General features: G+C 35.7%; 1 protein-coding gene across 3 annotated transcripts in view; it reads right to left on the bottom strand.

The window, feature by feature from the left end:
• The window catches only part of Rif1 (replication timing regulatory factor 1), a 67,724-nt gene that overhangs the window by 13,669 nt on the left and 34,718 nt on the right, over positions 1-19,337 (bottom strand). For all 3 annotated transcript variants that reach the window (XM_063259058.1, XM_063259060.1, XM_063259059.1), the window contains exons 21-30: positions 18,339-18,438; positions 14,770-15,034; positions 13,371-13,413; positions 12,673-12,872; positions 12,076-12,175; positions 10,387-10,506; positions 6,556-6,707; positions 5,278-5,361; positions 5,133-5,187; positions 1,545-4,763 (exon numbers count right to left, since the gene is read on the bottom strand). In XM_063259058.1, the coding sequence (XP_063115128.1) occupies positions 1,545-4,763; positions 5,133-5,187; positions 5,278-5,361; positions 6,556-6,707; positions 10,387-10,506; positions 12,076-12,175; positions 12,673-12,872; positions 13,371-13,413; positions 14,770-15,034; positions 18,339-18,438 (4,338 nt within the window). The remainder of the gene's footprint in view (positions 1-1,544; positions 4,764-5,132; positions 5,188-5,277; positions 5,362-6,555; positions 6,708-10,386; positions 10,507-12,075; positions 12,176-12,672; positions 12,873-13,370; positions 13,414-14,769; positions 15,035-18,338; positions 18,439-19,337) is intronic.

Raw genomic sequence — 19,337 nt, 5'->3', positions numbered from 1 at the left:
CAGAGGCCAACCGCAGACCCAACAACAAGATGAGCCCTAAAAGAACTGCAGGACAATCCCTTTTTGGGGGCCTGGAACGGCTTGCTCCCCTATGTGCTACCCTTGTTAGGCCCTCTATGCTCCTTGTTCTTGCTCCTGCTTATAGGACCATTCTTGCTCCGATGGGTTACATCATTTATTAATGGGCGCCTTGCGGCGGCCCGGCGTCAAGTACGCCTGGTTGCCCATGCGGCCCTGGCAGCAGCCCGTGATGGGCACAATGACCCCCAGGCTTACGCATGGCTCGCTCGACTGGCCTACGACTGGGTCTAGGTGTGGCGGGTCTTCCGCATTCCTTCGCTATTGACACCACACAGCAGGGTAGGTGAGTCAATGACGGGTAAGAGCGTGCCTCCCCAGCACGACTCGACCTAAGCCAGGCCCTACCCCATGGCGCACGAAAGCCGCTGGATTACTAGAATCTGCCCAGATCTAGATGCCTCTCCGAGGGGATCACACGGAGGGGCATGAGTGCATGCCTATGTGCATCCAGGTTCCGTCCAGTTCACTCCTGGCCCTGGAAAAAGGACGAGGGTCTCAAGGCCTTGGCAGACCCGGGGGCGGCCGACCAGGGTCCAAGCCAAGGGCCTACGGTGGGCCTCAACACAGGGCATAAGCCTCTGCACTCGATCCAGGGCGGGCTGCAATGCATACATTCATTCAAAGTAAATAAAATAGGGGGAGATGTTGGGAGCCGCCGACACCGGTCGCCTTACTTGGCGGAAGTAGGGCCTGTGGGTGGGAGCGGGGCCTGAGCTAGATTGCCCCTCCCATCGAGTGAGTCAAGTTGGCGCCTGCTTCCTGCCCCCTGATTGCGCTGGCGACTTAAACAACCCGCTCTGTAAGATAGTCTGCCTAGCAACAACTGATGTTAGCCAATCAGCCCGCATTGCGCGCTTTGAACTGATTGGCCACTGTCACCCTATAAAAGTGAATGCCTCTCCCGCCACGAGACAGGAAGCACAGAGAAAGCACAGAGAGAGATAGAAAAAGTCCACCGGCGAGAAAGGGCTGGTGGCAGAGTGGAGGCCTCGCGGGGCCCACGCGGAGATAAATAAAGGCAAGGTTGCACACCGCCAGACTTTGTCGTGTGTCTTTCCTGCCGGCCGGGAGCGACCCCGACACTATGATATACTTTCAACCCTCAACACTGGGGTAGAAAAAGAGGGCAAGAGATGAAGGTACACTTTGAAACTAACAGACAGCATTATATCCCTAAACACATTAAGTGCTAAACCATTTTATCAGTGGCAATCAATGACTTCCTAAATCATACTTCTGAGACAGAAAAGATACTAACATGGAATCTTTAACGATTTTGTTAGAAATGAACAATATGCATAGCCATATAAGATCTTCAGTGTTGTGAAATGAGGTAATGACTTTTTCTCTTAACCACAGCAAACAAATGGCTATATAATATTATCACTTGCCCAATGTCACTGCAATCCAGAACAGTATTTTAGGCTAACATTAGACTAATTAGTATTCAGTCACATTCCTACCTTGTTAATAGGTGATGAGATCTCATCTTCTTGAAGTCGTTTTAGTCCTCTTTTTAAAATGCTGGTAGATGGAGAAGCCAAAGGAGACCAGACACAGCGTGTCTGTGTGGCACTAGGACTGTCATTTGCTGACATGAGCAAAGAATCAAGTTCCCTCAGTTTTTCAGGAGATGAATTAATGTTTTCCGTTACTAGTTCAGAGACAGCTGTTTCAGATGTCAAAGACTCTGTTGGTTTTTCTGCTTTATCTGGAGTATGATTAACTTCCAATAAAATATTTCCCACTACCATTTGATTGTCATCTAAATTTGTTTCTTCAGACTTACAAAGTTCAATATTAGTTTCAGTTTTATTAGAGTCAATCTTTTCTTCCTCAGTGTTCATTTCAAGTGTGTCAGAAACAAAACTGTCAAGTTCTACATTCAACTGTTCTATTTTCATTTCTGACTTAGTTTTAGTAGTTACATTCTCATCTGTTTCTGTGACATTGTCAATTTCATTACTCACGTGATTAATCACTATTTCTTCAGAATTTTCCATGTTAGTATTCATTTCTTCAGATGAGGCTGTAACTGACTCATTTTGGTCACCTAGTTTACCACCTGCTATTTGTTCAGATATGTCAGTCTGAGGTTCCACATTTATAGGTGAGGTGTTATCACAAAGGCCAACACCTGAACAAAAGTCCTCAGGTGCCACTTCTTTGACATCTTGTCTGTCACCTGTTTCTGTGCTAGGTTCAACACTACTCTTACATTCCTCTGTTGCCACTTCAGAAGTGTCATTTTTGACACACACTTTTTCAGAGACGCTAGCTTCAGATTCACAGTTTTCTGCATCTAATTTGGTAACTTTTACAACCTCTATATTGGATTCTCCTCTTGCTTTACATACATTTCCTTTAATATTAACAACATTAAGTTCTATTTTTAGTGTTGTTTCTGGGTTTTCTCCTGTGGTATCCAAATGATATGCCTCTGAAATGTCCTTGCTGTTCTCTAAACATGGGTCTTCAGCTTTAAACTTTTTATTAGATGGTTCTTCACTTTCAGGACACAGTGCTTCACCAGAATTTGTATCACATGCTTCACCAGAATTTGTATCACAAGCTTTTTCTTTCAAACTTATTATTTCAGAAGACTTTTGAATAGTATTTTTTTTCAACTCAGTTTCAGGTCCCAATACAGAATCATTAATAGTGTCATTCCCCTTGAGAACCAAACTAAAACTCACACTTGCACGTTCATCTAAAACTTTCACTTCAGAACACAAATTAGCTTTAGAATCTGTTTCTAATACTGTGTCAGGTGTTTGCACACTGGTCTTTATTTCACTGCTCTTTATGTCAGTATTTTCTGTGTTCCTTAACCCAATGGGTGACTTTTCCTGAGGTTGAGATTTTTCCCCACAGCAGTCACAACCTTTAGATCTTCTCACCCTCCTACTTCTCTTATGGTGGCATTCAATTGTCTGGACATTTTTTTCAGAAAGTGTAGACATTTCTGATGCCCCAATTCTAGAGCATTCTCCCACACTGTTATCAGAATCTTGCTTAACTGATCTCTTACTGGCATTTCTAGTCTTTAAATTTGATTCTGGCATAGGCGAACTTGCAAAGGAAGACTCTAAACATTTGGTAGTCTTGACTCTTTCCTCGCATGTGTTTGGCACATCAACAGAAACTTGCAACATGCCCACAGATGTTTTAGAATCCTGAAGTATTATAGTATTACTCTGACCTTTTTCAAGAACCTGAGGCTTTTTGTCTACATCTATCTCAGAAATTGCTTTATAATCTTGTGTATGATTCGTGACACTTCCAGATTCCTCTTCTGTGATTTTTTCCTCTTGTTCAGTATCAATACTGTCATTGTTTTTGTTTTTCAATTTTCCAGATCTCTTCTTCCTAGAACCTTCTTCTTTTGCCTCAGAACTATCAGATTCTGAGTTTTCAATGCTAGAAAGCAAACCCTGAGATAACCTTCTTGTTTGGTAACGTGTTCGTCCTCTTAAAGGTCTCTCAGAGGACTTATCTACAATGTCCAGGGCACTATCTCCCTGAGAATTAACATTCTCAAGGTCTGGTTTTCTTTTACTTTGATCAATGTCAGCATTAACACTGGTTTCACCACAAGCCTTCTCATGTAAATTACTTTCTTTCTCAAGTAAGTTTTCCTGCCCAGTTTGTTCGTAAGTCAGTTTCTGTTTAGGTAACACATCATCTTTTACATGCAATAAGCCCTGAAGTTTTTCCTCTTCCTTATGTCTTTCCTTTTTTTGATGACTATTTTCTTTATCTTGGTTATCACCAACAGCGTCTGTTATTTCTGAACGTCGCCTTGATGATCGTCTCAGAGTTTTTTGATTTGGAGTTACCTGAACCTGACTATCTTCATTTACTATCTGATCTGCTGGGGGTTGCGCTGGAGGTGTATTTTCTTTGGATTCTAAATTAATCCCCATGTTTTTGTCTTGGACAGTACCGTTTTCCAATAACACAGTATTTTCTAATGTTAGTTTGGGTCTTCTATCTTCATGCTCTGGAACAGAGTCAGAAATATGAGTCTGACCATCTGATGAACAGTCTGTTTGATTAAAAAAGACAGGTGAATTATTTTCTAAAGATATAGTGCCTTCAACCAATTCTTGATTTTCCTCCTGTTGAGATTTTATTAAGGGTTTAGATCTTTTACTTGCTGACTTCTCAACTTTACTCAATCTCCGGCTTGATTTCCTAATTCCATGAAGGTTCTTTTCAGAATCAGATTTTGAATGCATCATTTCTCTCTTATTTGTTTTTGATGTATTATCTGTTGTAGTCATGTTTTCCTGGCTATTCTGCACCAAAGTATTTGACGACATACTGCTCAAAGAGGGTACACTGAAAGGTCTATTCTCTGAACCATCGAACTTCTCCAAGGTAATAAAACTTTGCCTCCGACTTGTAGTTTGTGGGGGAGTTTCAGAAATACTGGCATCAGAAATTGATTGACTGCTGACTAATGAATTTTCTGCACTAGATGCACATTCTGTTGACGTTTTCTTTGATGAAATTAAACTGTTTTTTCTGGCTTCGTTACTACCGCTCATTATTTCTGGATTGGTTTTGGGAACAAAACCACACTCATTATTTGAAAAAGAAGCCTTTTTGACATGTTCATCCATACCACAGTTTTCCAAGGCATCTTGAATGACAGTGTCACTCTTCATTTGTTCTTCCTGCACAGAATACATATGCATACACACAAATTAACCAAACAAATGACTTTCTAGGGAAATCTGAATGTAGAATTTTGGCACTTTAAAGGAACAGTGTTTCCAATATATTGCAAACATTCCAAAAATAATGGCAGATGTCTACCAGACTGTTGCTAATTGCAAATATTCAATAAAACCCAAATATGTCTATTTTAAACATTCACAGAACTACAATTCTGTTAGAGCATAATTGGGAGTTAGGAGATGCTACGATGCAATTTTAAAATTAACAAAATGAAGACCTATTATTACAAAACTGCCCAGTGAGTTAAGAAAATCCATAATGGAAGAATGATTCAAAAACCCTAAAAAGTGAAAAACTGCATGTACCTTAGTCACCACCTTGGTATCCTCCTTTGGTTTTTCAGTTAAAGTAGGAGTTTGTCTGAGATAAACAATGAAACAAATTACTTTTAGTTACTAAAAAAAATTAGAAAACTTAAAAATTTTCAAGTTTAATAGCTTCAATACTTACACAGAGTCTTCCTGACTATAGTGATCAGTAAATACAGTATCTTGTGAAACATCCAGATTATTATACATGGCAGGAATATCACACCTGAAAAAGATTTTATAGAATTCCAAAAATCTGCTTAAGTCAGGGATGGCAGCATACGGCTATGCCCAGCACGCTGGGAGGCTGAAATAGGAGAATCCTAATTTTGAGTCTTGGCTCTATCTCAAAATAAAAATAGAAACAGCTGGAGATATGTCTCAGTTTAAGGCTCTAGGTTCAATTCAATTTACAATGTGGGGAGATGAGGCTTTAGCTTAGTGGTGTAAGAGCATGCCTGGCAAACACGAAGTCATGAGTTTGATCACCAGTATTTAAAAAAAAAAATCCCAGAACCTCAATTTACAGTGTTGTGCATGGTGGCAGTTACCTATAACCCAAGTTAAGACTCTAAGCTGGGCAACTTAGCCAAATTTAAATTTTATTTAAAGTATGTGCTAGCTTTAGCAGCACAAATAAAATTTTAAATAAAAATTTAAAAAGCACTGGATAAGCCAGGTATTATGGCACACAATTATAATCCCAGCACTGAGGAGGCTGAGGGAGGAAGATGGTTGGGAGTTAAGGACCAGGCTGGGTTACAAAGTGATCTCAAGGCCACCTGAACTACACAGTGAGACCGTCTCAAAAAGACAATAAATAAATAAGTAAGTAAGTAAATAGCTAGATAGCTAGCTCTGTAGATTTGAAGTGTAGGGGAACATGCCTGTAACTCCAGCAGTTGAGAGGCCAAGGCCTCTCTGGCCTCACTGCTACACAGTGAGGCCAGCTGTACAGTGAGACCTACCCTAAAATACAGAACAAAAGGAATGGGGATATAGTTCAGTGCAAAGGCCCTGGGTTCAAGCCCCCATATCTCTCTTTCTCTCTCACACACAAATTTTTATAATTCTATATCTTATAAAACAATATAAAACCAAGACCCAGATAACTATTTTTCATTAAATCATCTGAGCAAGGAAATTTAGTTTAGGGACATTAGGAATACTATTACGTCACTTTATATATTATAATATCTTCTATCATTAAAATTTAACGGGCTGGTTATAGAGCTCAGGAGCACTAGTACACTTGCTTGCCTACCATATGTAAAGCTCTAGGTTTGATCCCCAGAACCCCAAAAGAATAAAGAACATGCAATATCTAACAACATACAATTTCTGGCAACAAAGTTATAATCTGCTGTGTTAAATTTAAGTATCAATATAGAATACTAAATTCACAAAAAGGTCTACCAACCGCTTTGTCTTGAGTACTTCTTTTTGATGTTCAGTTAGTATTCTTTCCTTTGATTCTTTTCCTTCTGGAGGTATCAACACAAAATCAGTAGACTTTTCCTCTTCCAAAAGAGGTTCACTTTTTACTCTTAGAGATGAAGACTCTCGTTTCAGCTGCAGATTTTTAAAAAAATACATTTTAGTTTCCAAACTATTTTCTAGTTATTTCTAATGCTTTTGTAATGCTGAAAGTTTGACAAAAAAATTTTTTAAGCTTAAAGCTCAAGTGCACACTACAATCATACCAAATTTCTGGTTTTTTATGTCTTTATTCCATCAAGTGTTATTTAAAAAGAAGACAAATTTGTGCTCAACTATAAAGCATATGTAAATTATATTTTCATGCCAGCATAGAAAACCAACTAGTTTGAAAGAGGAAATAAAAATTTTCACCACAATTATTCTTTTCATTCTATTTCCAATAGCTATAAGAATGTGTATTTCCAACAGCTGTAAGAGTGTATCAGTCTTTGAACTATTTTTCTTTATTTTACCAGGGTCTCAAATCTCAAAATTCTGGAATGTACGTATGGTTTGGAGGTTATAAAAGAGAATGCTTGCTACTGAAAAGTCAGTAACAGACAACTAGACAGATAATTTACTTTTGAGTTTAAAACAGAAGTGTTAACTATGAACTATTTCTATTCAAAATATTAAACTCTACAATAACAGCTCTATATCAAACATCTAAAATATTCTCTTATATTACGATGTTATCCTATTTAGACACATTCCATTTCAAATAAAAACTGCCAAGAATAAGCATGTGGAATATAATTTATGAAGAATAATTACAAGCATTACACAGAATTACTGTTTTTAACAAAGAATCATCAACATAGTTGAATAGAAGAGCTACTGGGCAGTAACTCAAAAGAAAAATCATCTAAAAACACGAGGAATTAGAAGAAAGGAAAGGACATAACATCAGGATGCCAAAATCCACCTGAAGTAAGAGAAGTGCCTATCAAACAAAACATAGGCATGGGATTTTATAACATAGCAAATTATTCTTCAAGCTCTCTGTGCAAATGCTGCCTGCTCCCACAGTAAGAATCACCATTCAGGGAATTTCCCAAATAAACAATGAGCTGGAACAAGACATGGGTATTTACTATCACCACTACTATTCAATATAGTTCTGGAAACACTAGCCAGAGCAATTAGACAAGAGGAAGAGGGGCTGGAGATTTAGCTCAGCGGCATAAGCGCCTGCCTTGCAAGCAGGCAGTCTGAGTTCGATCCCCAGTACCGATAAAAAGGAAAAAGGCAAAAAAAAAAAAAAAAAAAAGAGAGAGAGAGAAAGAAATAAACATAAGAAAAGGACAAGTTAAATTATCACTATTTGCAAGTGACATGTTGCTCTACACAGAAGACCTCAAAAACTCCACCAAAAGACTTCTAGATTAATAACCAAATTTGATAGTGTAGCTGGATACAGAGTCAACATTCTAAAATCAATAGCATTCCTGTAACACAAATAACAAACTCACTGAGAGAGAAATTAGAGAAACACCTTTAATAGCATTTAAAGAAATCAAATACTTAGGAATCAATCTAAGAAAGGAAGTAAAAGATCTTTACGTTGGAAATATGCTACACTGAAAAATAAGAACAAAGAGGATATCAAAAAACAGAAAGATATTCCTTGCCCTCTTGGGTAGGAAAAACCAGCTGAGTGAAAATGGCCATACTTCCAAAATTGTTATACAGATTTAATGTAATCCCAATCAAAATATCAATAGCATACCTCACAGAACTAGAGAAAACAATTCTAAAACTCATTCAGAACCACAAGAAAGCTAGATTAGCAAAAGCAACTCTGGACAACAAGGGCAGGGCAGGGGGCATTACAATCCTGGACTTGAAATTATACTACAGAATTAGTGATAAAAACAGAATGACACTGGCAAAAATATACGTAACAAAATAAAAAAACAAAACAACAGATCAGAGGATCAACAGAACAGGTAAGGAGAAGAAACAACTCCAAAGACACTCAGCCACGTTATCTTTGACAAAATGGCCAACAATGTTCACTGGAAGAAAGCCTCTTTAATAAATGGTGCTGGAAAAACTGGACCTCCAGATGCCCAAGACTAAAACTAGACACCTATTTTTCACCATCCACTGAAGCTCTAAATATTAAAACAGAAACACTCAATCTGTTCGAACACAGACTAGGTAGAAATTTTGAAGACATGGTGTAGGCAAAGACTTTATGAACAAAATCCCGATTGCACAGGAACTATCACACAAAGAATCAACTGGGATCTCATATTAAGAAGCTTTTGGGACTGGGGAAGTGCCTGCCTTGCAAGTGTGTGGCTGCGAGTTTAATCCCTGGTACCGATAAAAAAAAAAAAGAAGCTTTTGCCCAGCAACAGAAACCATCAGAGAGGAAGAGAAAACCCAAAGTGGGTAAAAATTTTTGCCAGTGGCTCCTCACAAATAGACGCCACAAATTTAAAAGACCAATCCAAAAACAGACAACTGAAATGAATAGACACTTTTCAGGAAAGTACAAATGACAAATTATGAAATCATGTTCAGCATCACCAGTAATTCAAGATGAGAATTAAAACAATGCTGAGACTTGACCTTACTCAGAAAAAAATGGCTATCATAAAGAAATCAACCAATAACAAATGCTGGTGGGACTGTGGGGGATAAGGAATCTTGTTCTGTCGGTGGGAGCGTAGACTGGTGTAACCACTGTGGAAATCAGTGTGGGAGATTCTGCAAATAACTAAAACTAGATGTTTTCTTTGACCCAGCTATTTTTCTTGGTATCTTCCCAAAAGAATTAAAAACATACTTCAATGATATATGTACACTCATGTTTACAGTGGTATGGTTGGTCATAGGTTAAACCTTGGAAACAGCCTAAATGCTCATCAAAAAATCACAATCACAACCTAAAAATCACATCAAGATGTGAATTTTTTTTATACAGTGGAGTACCACTCTGTAATAAATGACAAACTGGACACATTTCTAGCTAAATGGATGTACCTTGATACCACACTCTTCAGTGAATTGAACATGTATGTAAAAATAATGCACTGTTTTTGTGGTGTGAGAAACTAGAAGAATGATTAAGGAAGAATGATTAAGTATATAATAGATATTGTGAACTAAGAAAATGTTCAAATGGGAAAGGGAACTAGGAATGGAGGAGGAGGAAAGAAAAAAAAATGAGAAAAGGATGATAAACTAGACTGGACGTGGTAACGCACGCCTGTAAAACCAGTACTCATGAGGCTGAGGCAAGACTGCTACAAGTTTGAAGCCAGCCTGAACTGCACAGTGAAACCCAAAGGAAGAATGGAAACAAAGCTTTTGTAAATGAAGAGGGAAAGGAGGATTGAAGGGCGAAAAGAGAAATGGGGAGAAAAAAGGGCAAAATCCAGATATATCATCTACAGGTACAAATTCCCAATGATGAATGTGATCATTATGTACCTCTAAATTGTGCCAATAAACTTAGTAATACAAACACACACACATAAACACAGAATCAACAGTAATATAGCTCAGTGGTAAAGTGTTTGCCTAGTGTGAGGCCCTGGTTTCAAGCCTGGGGGATAAGACGCCAACAAACAAAAACTAGGAAAGAATCAACACACAAGGAATCTACATTTCCTTGCTATCTTAGTATTCTTTCCAGAACTCTCGTTTCCTCACAAACCTGTCTTTTTCAAACATTTACTCCATTTCAAACATTTATTGTTCCACTACCAAAATTACTATACTTTTTAAAAAATTCTATTAAATACATTTCTGAACATACTTTGGCAGACAGCTTCACATTTTCTTTTCTTCCCTTTGTTTGTGCCAAAAAGGAATCCCTTTTTCCATTTGATTTTCTTTCCAAACCACTTATCTTGATATTTAATTGTGAATTTTCTGTCTGTTTAGTAAAAAAATAGAACAATTTTATTAAACATAATCTGGTTTTTCATACTTTGAAAATTTTAATTTACTGAATACTCAATTTTACATAATGTCAAATCTCTGCCTATTCAAGCTTGTTGAAAACAAATGAAAAACACTCAGTCAACTGAACTGGTCCAACGTTTACATTTTGTAACATTAACTTGTATGAGTTCTGAAACCAAGATATAAAAATCATATTGCAAAGTTAATCCAGTCAGTGGAAATCAAAGTTGTTAACTATTACTGAAAATATTTGTAAGACAAAAAAAAAGCTGTAAAATTTTCTACATTAAAGAATGAAGAGGAGTCAAGTGTGGTAAGTGGTGCATACTTGTAATTCCTGCATTTAGGAGGCTAAGACAGGAGGACTGAGAGTTCCAGGGCTACTTAGCTAGACTGTCACAAACCAACAAAAACAGCATTAACATAATTCAGTGGCAGAACGTTTTCAGGGTCTGCTGTTGGCACTGGGAGGGAGGAAAGGAAAGAGGGAGAATAGGCAGGCAGGCAAGCATGTATGACACAAAATATTAATATGCCAAAGACATTTTCTCACATCAGAATATATGATATAGCCTAAATTACACAGAACCAGTATTAACACTAACTCTTTTGATCTGGTGAGAAATTCTATTTAGTAAAACCCCAAAACAAAACAGAATTCAGTTATCACTATTTCGGTATTTTCTCTTTTTTTTTTTTAAAAAAAAGATTCTATACGGGGCTGGGGATTTAGCTCAGCGGCATAAGCGCCTGCCTTGCAAGCAGGCAGTCGTGAGTTCGATCCCCGGTACCGATAAAAAGGAAAAAGACCAAAAAAAAAAAAAAAAAAGATTCTATACAAAAAAAAAAAAAAAAAAAAAAAACTGATACACTAATAAACTCAGTATGATGGGGGGCATGAATGTAATCTTAGCTACTCCAGAAGCCAGAGGCAGAGGCAAAAAAGATAGTTACATCAAGCCAGCTGAGCCAACTTAGTGAGACTTGTTTTTCAAATTAGTAAAAAGAGAGGGGGATAGCTTAGTGGCAAATATGACAGCCTGAGTTCAATCTCCAGACCACAACAGGTTCGCGGTTGGCAGGGGTGTTGGATGGTTATATACCATCTCTTACTGAACAGGAAAAAAACACCCTCTAAGGTTGCGCCAGCACTTCAATGTCTTTATTCCTCTCAACTACCAGATCTCCAGATAGTATATTTGTTAGCCAAAGCAATCCTGATTCTAATCCTGGATGACTGTGATCCCAAAGATTGTTCTTCTGATAGGAGAAATTAGATCCAAGGCAAAGAGAAAATAATTTCTAGTTTTTCTAAAAGAATGCTCATCAATCTTTGTAAAACAGTACGAAATAAGTCCTGAGTTCAAGATTACTTAATTATAATCTAGTGAAGATTTCTGTCCTTAATTCAAAAAAGTGTGTGTATACATACCAGACACACGCATTCACATGTTACGAAACTCTTCTATTCCAAGTCTATGGATTACTTAATAAAGTTCAAGTATTAGTCAAAAATTTAAAAAACCAAAACAGAACTTACTGCATCTGAGTATGATGCACTGGATTCTTCCATTATTTCAACATTTTCCAAACCAGGCAATAGAAGCAAAACTTTCTGTTTGGCTTCTCTTAGTACTGGTCTTTAAAAACAAAAAAAATATGTATATATATACATATTTGAGTCAAGGGTATTGGTATTTGTGATGTTAACTAGAGCATTTTAATTTTTGAAGGAGCAAAATGTAACTGGCCTAAACATTACTAACACACACATATGAAAGTGGGATAAATGAGACAGTATCTAAATTGTACTCTATTCATTTCAGATTTTCCATTTTCTTTTTAAAAAGTCTCATGCAAAGTTTTATCATGCAAAGTTTCAAACAGAATCAAAATACATTAAATATATACACTGAGCTTTAATAATCACTGCCCTTGTTTCTTTTATTAAGGATAATTGCAAACTGCTTTTATTGGTTCCTATGAATCAAACTACTTTAAAGCTCCGCTAAAGGTTTATAATGTTAACTAACCACAGATTTTATAATAGTTAAACTAAAACTTTTCTGCAACAATTGGCCTAGGAAAGTTGGGGTCAAAATCAAAATACCAGTTCACATCATCTTATAGAACATACTTCAACTCTTCAGGATAAGTCAACATCATCACTTTAGCAAATGTGGCATTCCAGAACTGAGCACACTGCTTTCGAATCTGTTTATTTTTGTGCAGAAATATTATGCATAACAGTGGGGAGAGCTGTTCAAGAAGTTCACTGTCAAAGGTCCCAGCGTTGAATTGCAGGCAAGTAACAATTTCTCCTAGTAGCTTTTCTAACTAGGAAAAAAGAAAGAACAAAAACAAGAAGTATACTAAATATCAAAGTATATGTTGTTATTTCAATATTTAACACATGAATGATTATATCAAGTCCCCATGGTCACAGTAATATACATCCCTCTGTAAGTTGGCAAACTACTAGGTAATTTTATTTTGATTACTGACACTCCAGCTTGACTGAGGTTATTCTCCACTAACAGGGAAAAAAGATTTTACATTCATTTTAAAAGTAATAATTATCTGCCTAACTTTCAACTATGTAACTTTAGAGGCCTACCCTCCTACATAAAAACGTAACACAGGACTTGATAATTAATATAATTTCAAAATAACATGACAAAATCTTTTCAAAAGAAACTATCTGTGATGTATCTATATCATATTAAATGTCCCCACCGTATTATAAACTTATTTAAAATCATAATTATTTTTATGGAAGGTGATTACCTAAACCCATTTTCTAAGTATGTTTTATGGACAACAGTCTATTTTTACCTTGTTGTTCAGAGAACTATACACTTTAGGAACTTCATCAAGGCTGGAAAGAAAAACACATAAAATGTAGTACCATTCATATTTTAGGAAGATGACGTACTACCTATCAAGCTAAATCTAAAAAGTAATACAGCCATAAACAAGGAGGTATACATATACAGTGTCCCAAGATTCAACAAGAAAAAGACCCAATCAAACAAACAAAAAGCTGGGAAACAAAGTGTGAAACCCATCTTTAGAAAATAAATGACAGAAAACAATCTACAATATAAGTTAAAGTGGTCACATAGTACTACTTTTTGAATGCTTTAAAAGCAATAAATTATTATTCTTGATAAAACAAAGACAAATTTGCCAGTGTAATAAGGTTAATGGATTTGGGGACTGTTTCTGGCACATTACAAAACTTGCCACTTAAAACTGTTTCTGTAAATTTAATTTACAAAAGAACTATTACAACTGAACCACATAAGCTTGCTAAAAAGAATACTGAGATTTTCTTTCAAATGTTATTTGGCATTTCTATAGTTGTTCTAGGGCACTATTTATTTCAAATGTAAAAGTAGTAAATTGTACTTCTGGAAGTTAATTGTAAAATTTAAGTGCATTTATTTAAAGAATCTTGTTCTAGGGAGACAGAAGAGAGGAAGAAAACAAGAGGAAAGTATACAAATAAAAGAGGGAAATGGGAGGTCTCAGGACATTTTTTATGCATCTATCAACTGGTACAATGAAACCCAATGCTTTGTAAAATTAACAGTATATTTTAATATAAAACAATATAAGAAAATCTTGTTTTTCAGAAAATGTTCAAAACAAGCACTAAATTTTTTTACAAGTAACATTCGATTGTTTGCTGTGAAGGAAAAGAGCTAAATGTGTATCTGCATATCAACCAATCAAGCATAATGAAAACCTATTTTATACAATGAGATCATCACATCAATGATGCAAAACACAAATGAAATGCTAAATGCCTACCATATGCTTAACTGGAGAACAGCATGCCAAGTATATTTTATCTATTATTTTTTGTTTTTCAAGAAATATAAAATTTAGTAAATATGCTTATTTTTATAAGCAATTCTGAAAACACACACCAAATTGCAAAGGACAAAGGAATAAATACAAGAAAGGATTTCTAATTTCTACGTCAAATTAGAATTTGGGGTTTTTTTTTTTTTTTTTTTTGGTACTGGTGATTAAACCCAGGACCTTGCACTTGCCAAGCAGGCATTTGTGCTACTGAGCTAATCCCCGGCCCTTGTTCTATCTTTTTAACATACAATCTCATTCTCAGTAAAACTGTCCAGATTACTATGCACAGCAAAGCTGACAGGCAAACAACACCCTTATTTAAACTGCATACATTTAATTCAACTAAATCCAAAACACTTACTTGGAATTTTCATAAAATAATGCCAAGGGTCTTGTTAATACGGTAAATATTTTTCGAATCACAGAAGGCAAAGAAATATGTCCAAGGAGATTGGAAATCATGTTGATGATTGAGTTGCCAATACCAAGCAGAGTATCAGAATGTGTTTCTTTGAAGCTCAAGGTATGGAACGAACAAATCACTCTTACAGTAAGTTTAAACAAAGAGGCCAATTTTCCTAGGGGCTCTTTCTTCTTTTTGGCCCAATCTGAAGACCTCTGTGGTGCTAAGACATAAATGAATTGATTAAAAGCTTAGCTACTTTGAAAACAGTGTCAATGTCTACCTGAATAATTTATATCACATAGTTAAATGATACATTTATATACATGCTTTTGTTAACTGACATCCCAAATAAACTCTAAAATGATACACCATTAACGAATATGACAGTAAACTATTTCTTTACAAACGAAAACCAGACAACAGAAAAACTACTGGCAAGAAAAATAACCATTATTTTCCTTGAGGAACAATAAAATTTCATTTTATTTTTCATCATTTCAAAAACTACTTTATAGGGGCTAAAGATTTAGTTCAGCAGCATAAGTCCCTGCCTTTCAAGCATGCAGTCCTGAGTTTGATCCCCGGTACCGATAAAAAGGAAAAAGACAAAAAAAAAAAAACCTACTTTATAAAAAAAGTAGACCACATTAGTCAAGCCTTACAACTAGATTTTAAGTTTTCAAAACTAAAATTTTCCATTAAAAATTGTTTCCTGACATCTACAGTATACTGATTCCTTACATATATATCCAAACCTCAAGAAAAAAATGCAAACAAACATTACTACCTATTTTTCTTAAAATCACTGACTTTTTTTCTTGGTCCAAATCTTGTCCAATCTAAAATTAACTTTTTTCTCTCAAACAAGCTATTCTAAGCTAAAAAACTTTAGATTTAAGAAAATTCTAAATCAGTGCATAGTAATTAAAAATCTCTTGTGGTGAAAAGCCTAAAGGAAGACACCTTTTTACCCTGAGATCAACTCCTCGAACATGAAAATACACTGAAAATGCTAATAAGAAATTCTTGGGACAGGATATTGAGGTTAATGTGACACCTTACGTGAAAACTGGTAACATACTAACAGCTAATTAAATTACAGACTGAGAATAATGACCACCAGGCTCCTGATTGTTAAAAGAGTAGATAAGTAAAAATACAGAAAAAGGAAATAACTCACTGGGGATTTAGCTCTGTGGCATAAGCGCCTGCCTGGCAAAGCACGAGGTTGTAAGTTTAATCCCCAGTACTGGCACCCCCGCCACAAAAGGAAGTAACTATCCATGTGATATTAGATGGTGGCTAAAAGTTAATCAAAAAAAAACAGGTACCCCACTAGCATAGTGGCACACATCTGTAATCACAGTGAGTTTAAGGCCAGCCTAAAATACACAGCACGACTAGGACCTCAACAGCAAGAAGAAATTACATTACAAAAGATCAGAAACCTCAAACAGGTAACAGATGACATCCCCCAAATTCCTAGCATTATCCACTGACAGGATTCAGAGTAGCAATTAATAAATTTTGGTTTCGAACTACCAGTCTCAGCTCAAAGGAACCGTATTCCCCTGGGAAAATGCCTAATTCTAGTCCACTGAGAAAATACAAGAGAAAGCTGAGTATCTTCTGTCAGCACTGACAAAAGAATAATGTAGAGGTGTCAAAAGGTTTTACATGAGACAACTCAGGTGAGCTAATGCCTCAACCTGGGATATTTAGGCTCTACAATGAATAATACTAATGAATCACAGCCCACTAAATAAAAGGGAAATTCAGGTGTCGGTCTTTTAACAAAATTTCAACAGGCTGTACGGGAGGCTGTACCTTGCATGATTCATTGTCACTTATATCTGCAAAAGACTAGTGCCTAATAGAGCAAAATAAATACCTATGAGTGATCTCTGGCTCTGTTTTAGACAACAGTAAAAGACACAAGACAATTCTAACAGGGTTTACAGATCATGGATTTGATATGCAGTTAGATCTAATTGGTCAGAAGTACCAACATGGATATAATTAGGTAAACACGCCCAATGGCACAAACAGCTTCAAAATAATTTGATACCATTTTAAAAATTCTGATATTCACAAAGTTTTTGACAAAGTGATCAATTATGTCCTACTTAACCAAAGGAGATAGCTGAAACTTCAAGCATGTCTAAGAGTAGTATGTTCTATTATTCTATCTAGTAATAATTAAAAAACTACACACACATACAGAACAAATTTTGAAAGCATGCTTTAGAAATCAAGATGATATGATGAGATGATAAAAACTGAAGTAACTGAAACAGGGAAGTAATCTGACATTTACGTTGTTTGAATGACATTGCAGGCCTGGGTCCAGCAGTCTGGCTAACTATGTAGGATAAGAATATGTAATTATAGTAACGATTATGTCCTATTATTTTTTTTCCATTTTATTGTTTCACTCCCTTTAAACTTTATAAATAAAAATAAAAACAAAAATAAAGTAAATCAAGGGCCAGGGATATAGCTCAGTTGCATAAGCACTTGTCTAGCAAGCACCAAGTCCCGAATTTGATTCCTAGTACCCCCAAAACAATATCAGCAGCCCATAGCATGAAATTATTTTCTAAATAGAAAAAAAAACAAATCTCAACATCTACTTGAATTTTTACTACTGGAAAGTAATACTTTCTGTTTAAGAGCATGTGAAAACAAGTGGATATATTTCAGATAATCAGATTACAGCTCACAGTTGTGTTTACTACTAACTCAACCATGATACATATTTTTTCAAACCAGTATACTATAATCCCAACAGATCAAACTTAACTAACATGGTAAAAACTCAGTTAATTTGGCAGAGTGTGGTGGCAGATCACTAATCTCAGCACTCAAGAGGCTGAGGCAGAAGAGGCTATTCTGAGCTACACAGGGAGTTCAAGGCCAGCCTGAAATACAGAGCAAGACTCTGTTTCAAAAAACAAAAAAACCAAACACACAAACAAAAAAACCTTAATTTTTAAAAAACACTTTAACTTTGCTGTAAAATCATAAGCACAATTACCTGATTTCATGATTTTCTTTACAATTTTAATGTTAATTCAATTACCATTTTCAAAATCAGATTTCCAAATAAGAACATTTTCTTTCTTTTTTTTTTTTGGTACCAGGAATAGAATTCATGACCTCGTGCTTGTCAGGCAGGATTATTTCTTAATGAATATAGTATTTCAAATAATACTGTTGCATACATATAACTCAGAACACATCTCATATGCAATTAAAATTAAACGTACTTTGAATTTAAAAAATAGAATATATTAAGTTTTTTGTTCAGACATTAGAAGGAATGAAAAAGATTAGCTACAGAGGAAATCTATGCAATTAAGACATTTCAAAATTTGCTGTAAAAAGGAACTGTGTGAGACAAAGCAAGAGACAGAGACAAAGACAGATAGCAGAGAGACAGAGACAAGACAGGATTTTCCTGACAATTATTTGGTACTACTATATATATGAAATATTGGACTGAAAAAATAGAAGATACTTACATTTAACTATGGGCTGATATTTATTATTATACGGTGAAAAGTCAATGCAATCCACTATTACAGTAATAATATGAATGATTCTGTCCAAGAACAACAAATTCTAGGGAAGAAAAGTACCGTAATTAGAAACTTTAAACTATGATCACAGTATTCAAAAACAGTACACCACAAGAAATATAAATGTTTACTCCCAAAAATACTATAAAACTACATATTCCATAGTTTCATCCATAAAAAGTAGAACTACACATCTATACATAATTTCTACTTAACTGGTATATGCCAAATACTATAAATTTATGTTCCTCAACATTCAGGAAAGTTTATCCTTACGATGCCCATAAAACTCATACGTTCAATGGAATGATCCAATAGAACTAGGTCTCAAAATGTAGTGAGGATCTTGGCAGGGGTGAAAGGTATTGAATAGAATGCCAGCACTATCATTCAAAGATAAAAATTATAACAGAAATGCTACAAAATACTGTGAATTATAAAAAGACTGAAATGCAAGTAAAATGTTCTATACACACAAACAGCCATATTTCAAAAATGTATTTATGACATCTCATTAGCTGAACTGAAAGCATTCACAGGTTCGCTACACTTTGGTATTTCTCACTGTGATCACAGGAATGTAAAAACAATGATGCAAAATATGGCATAAAAATTTATGACCCTGTAGATACAAAGACTTATTTTGGTTTCAATTTAGACATTTATCTGATATTTTATCCTGGAACTCAGCCATCAGGTCCTTATTCTTATGGTAATAAACTGAATGATATTGGGAACACACCTGCTGCTCCCATCTCCCAAACTAATTAGAATGTGACTTTCAACCACTGGTTTACTGGTTTCAAATGATGTTTTACTTGCTAACAAGAGCACAAGTTGATCAGTGCAGGAACTGGATGTACATAGGAGCAAAGCAGAAATTCCAAATGAAATGCTGTGATTTCAAACATAGAACTATACAGTACAATCTTCAGATTCCAG

Source organism: Cavia porcellus, unplaced genomic scaffold (genome assembly GCF_034190915.1).
Source record: "Cavia porcellus strain 051 isolate PalLab524CR breed Dunkin Hartley unplaced genomic scaffold, mCavPor4.1 scaffold_12, whole genome shotgun sequence".
In the NCBI taxonomy this organism is placed as follows: domain Eukaryota; kingdom Metazoa; phylum Chordata; class Mammalia; order Rodentia; family Caviidae; genus Cavia; species Cavia porcellus.
Note: the sequence above shows the minus strand (reverse complement) of the source record. Positions and strands in the feature narration are given on the sequence as shown.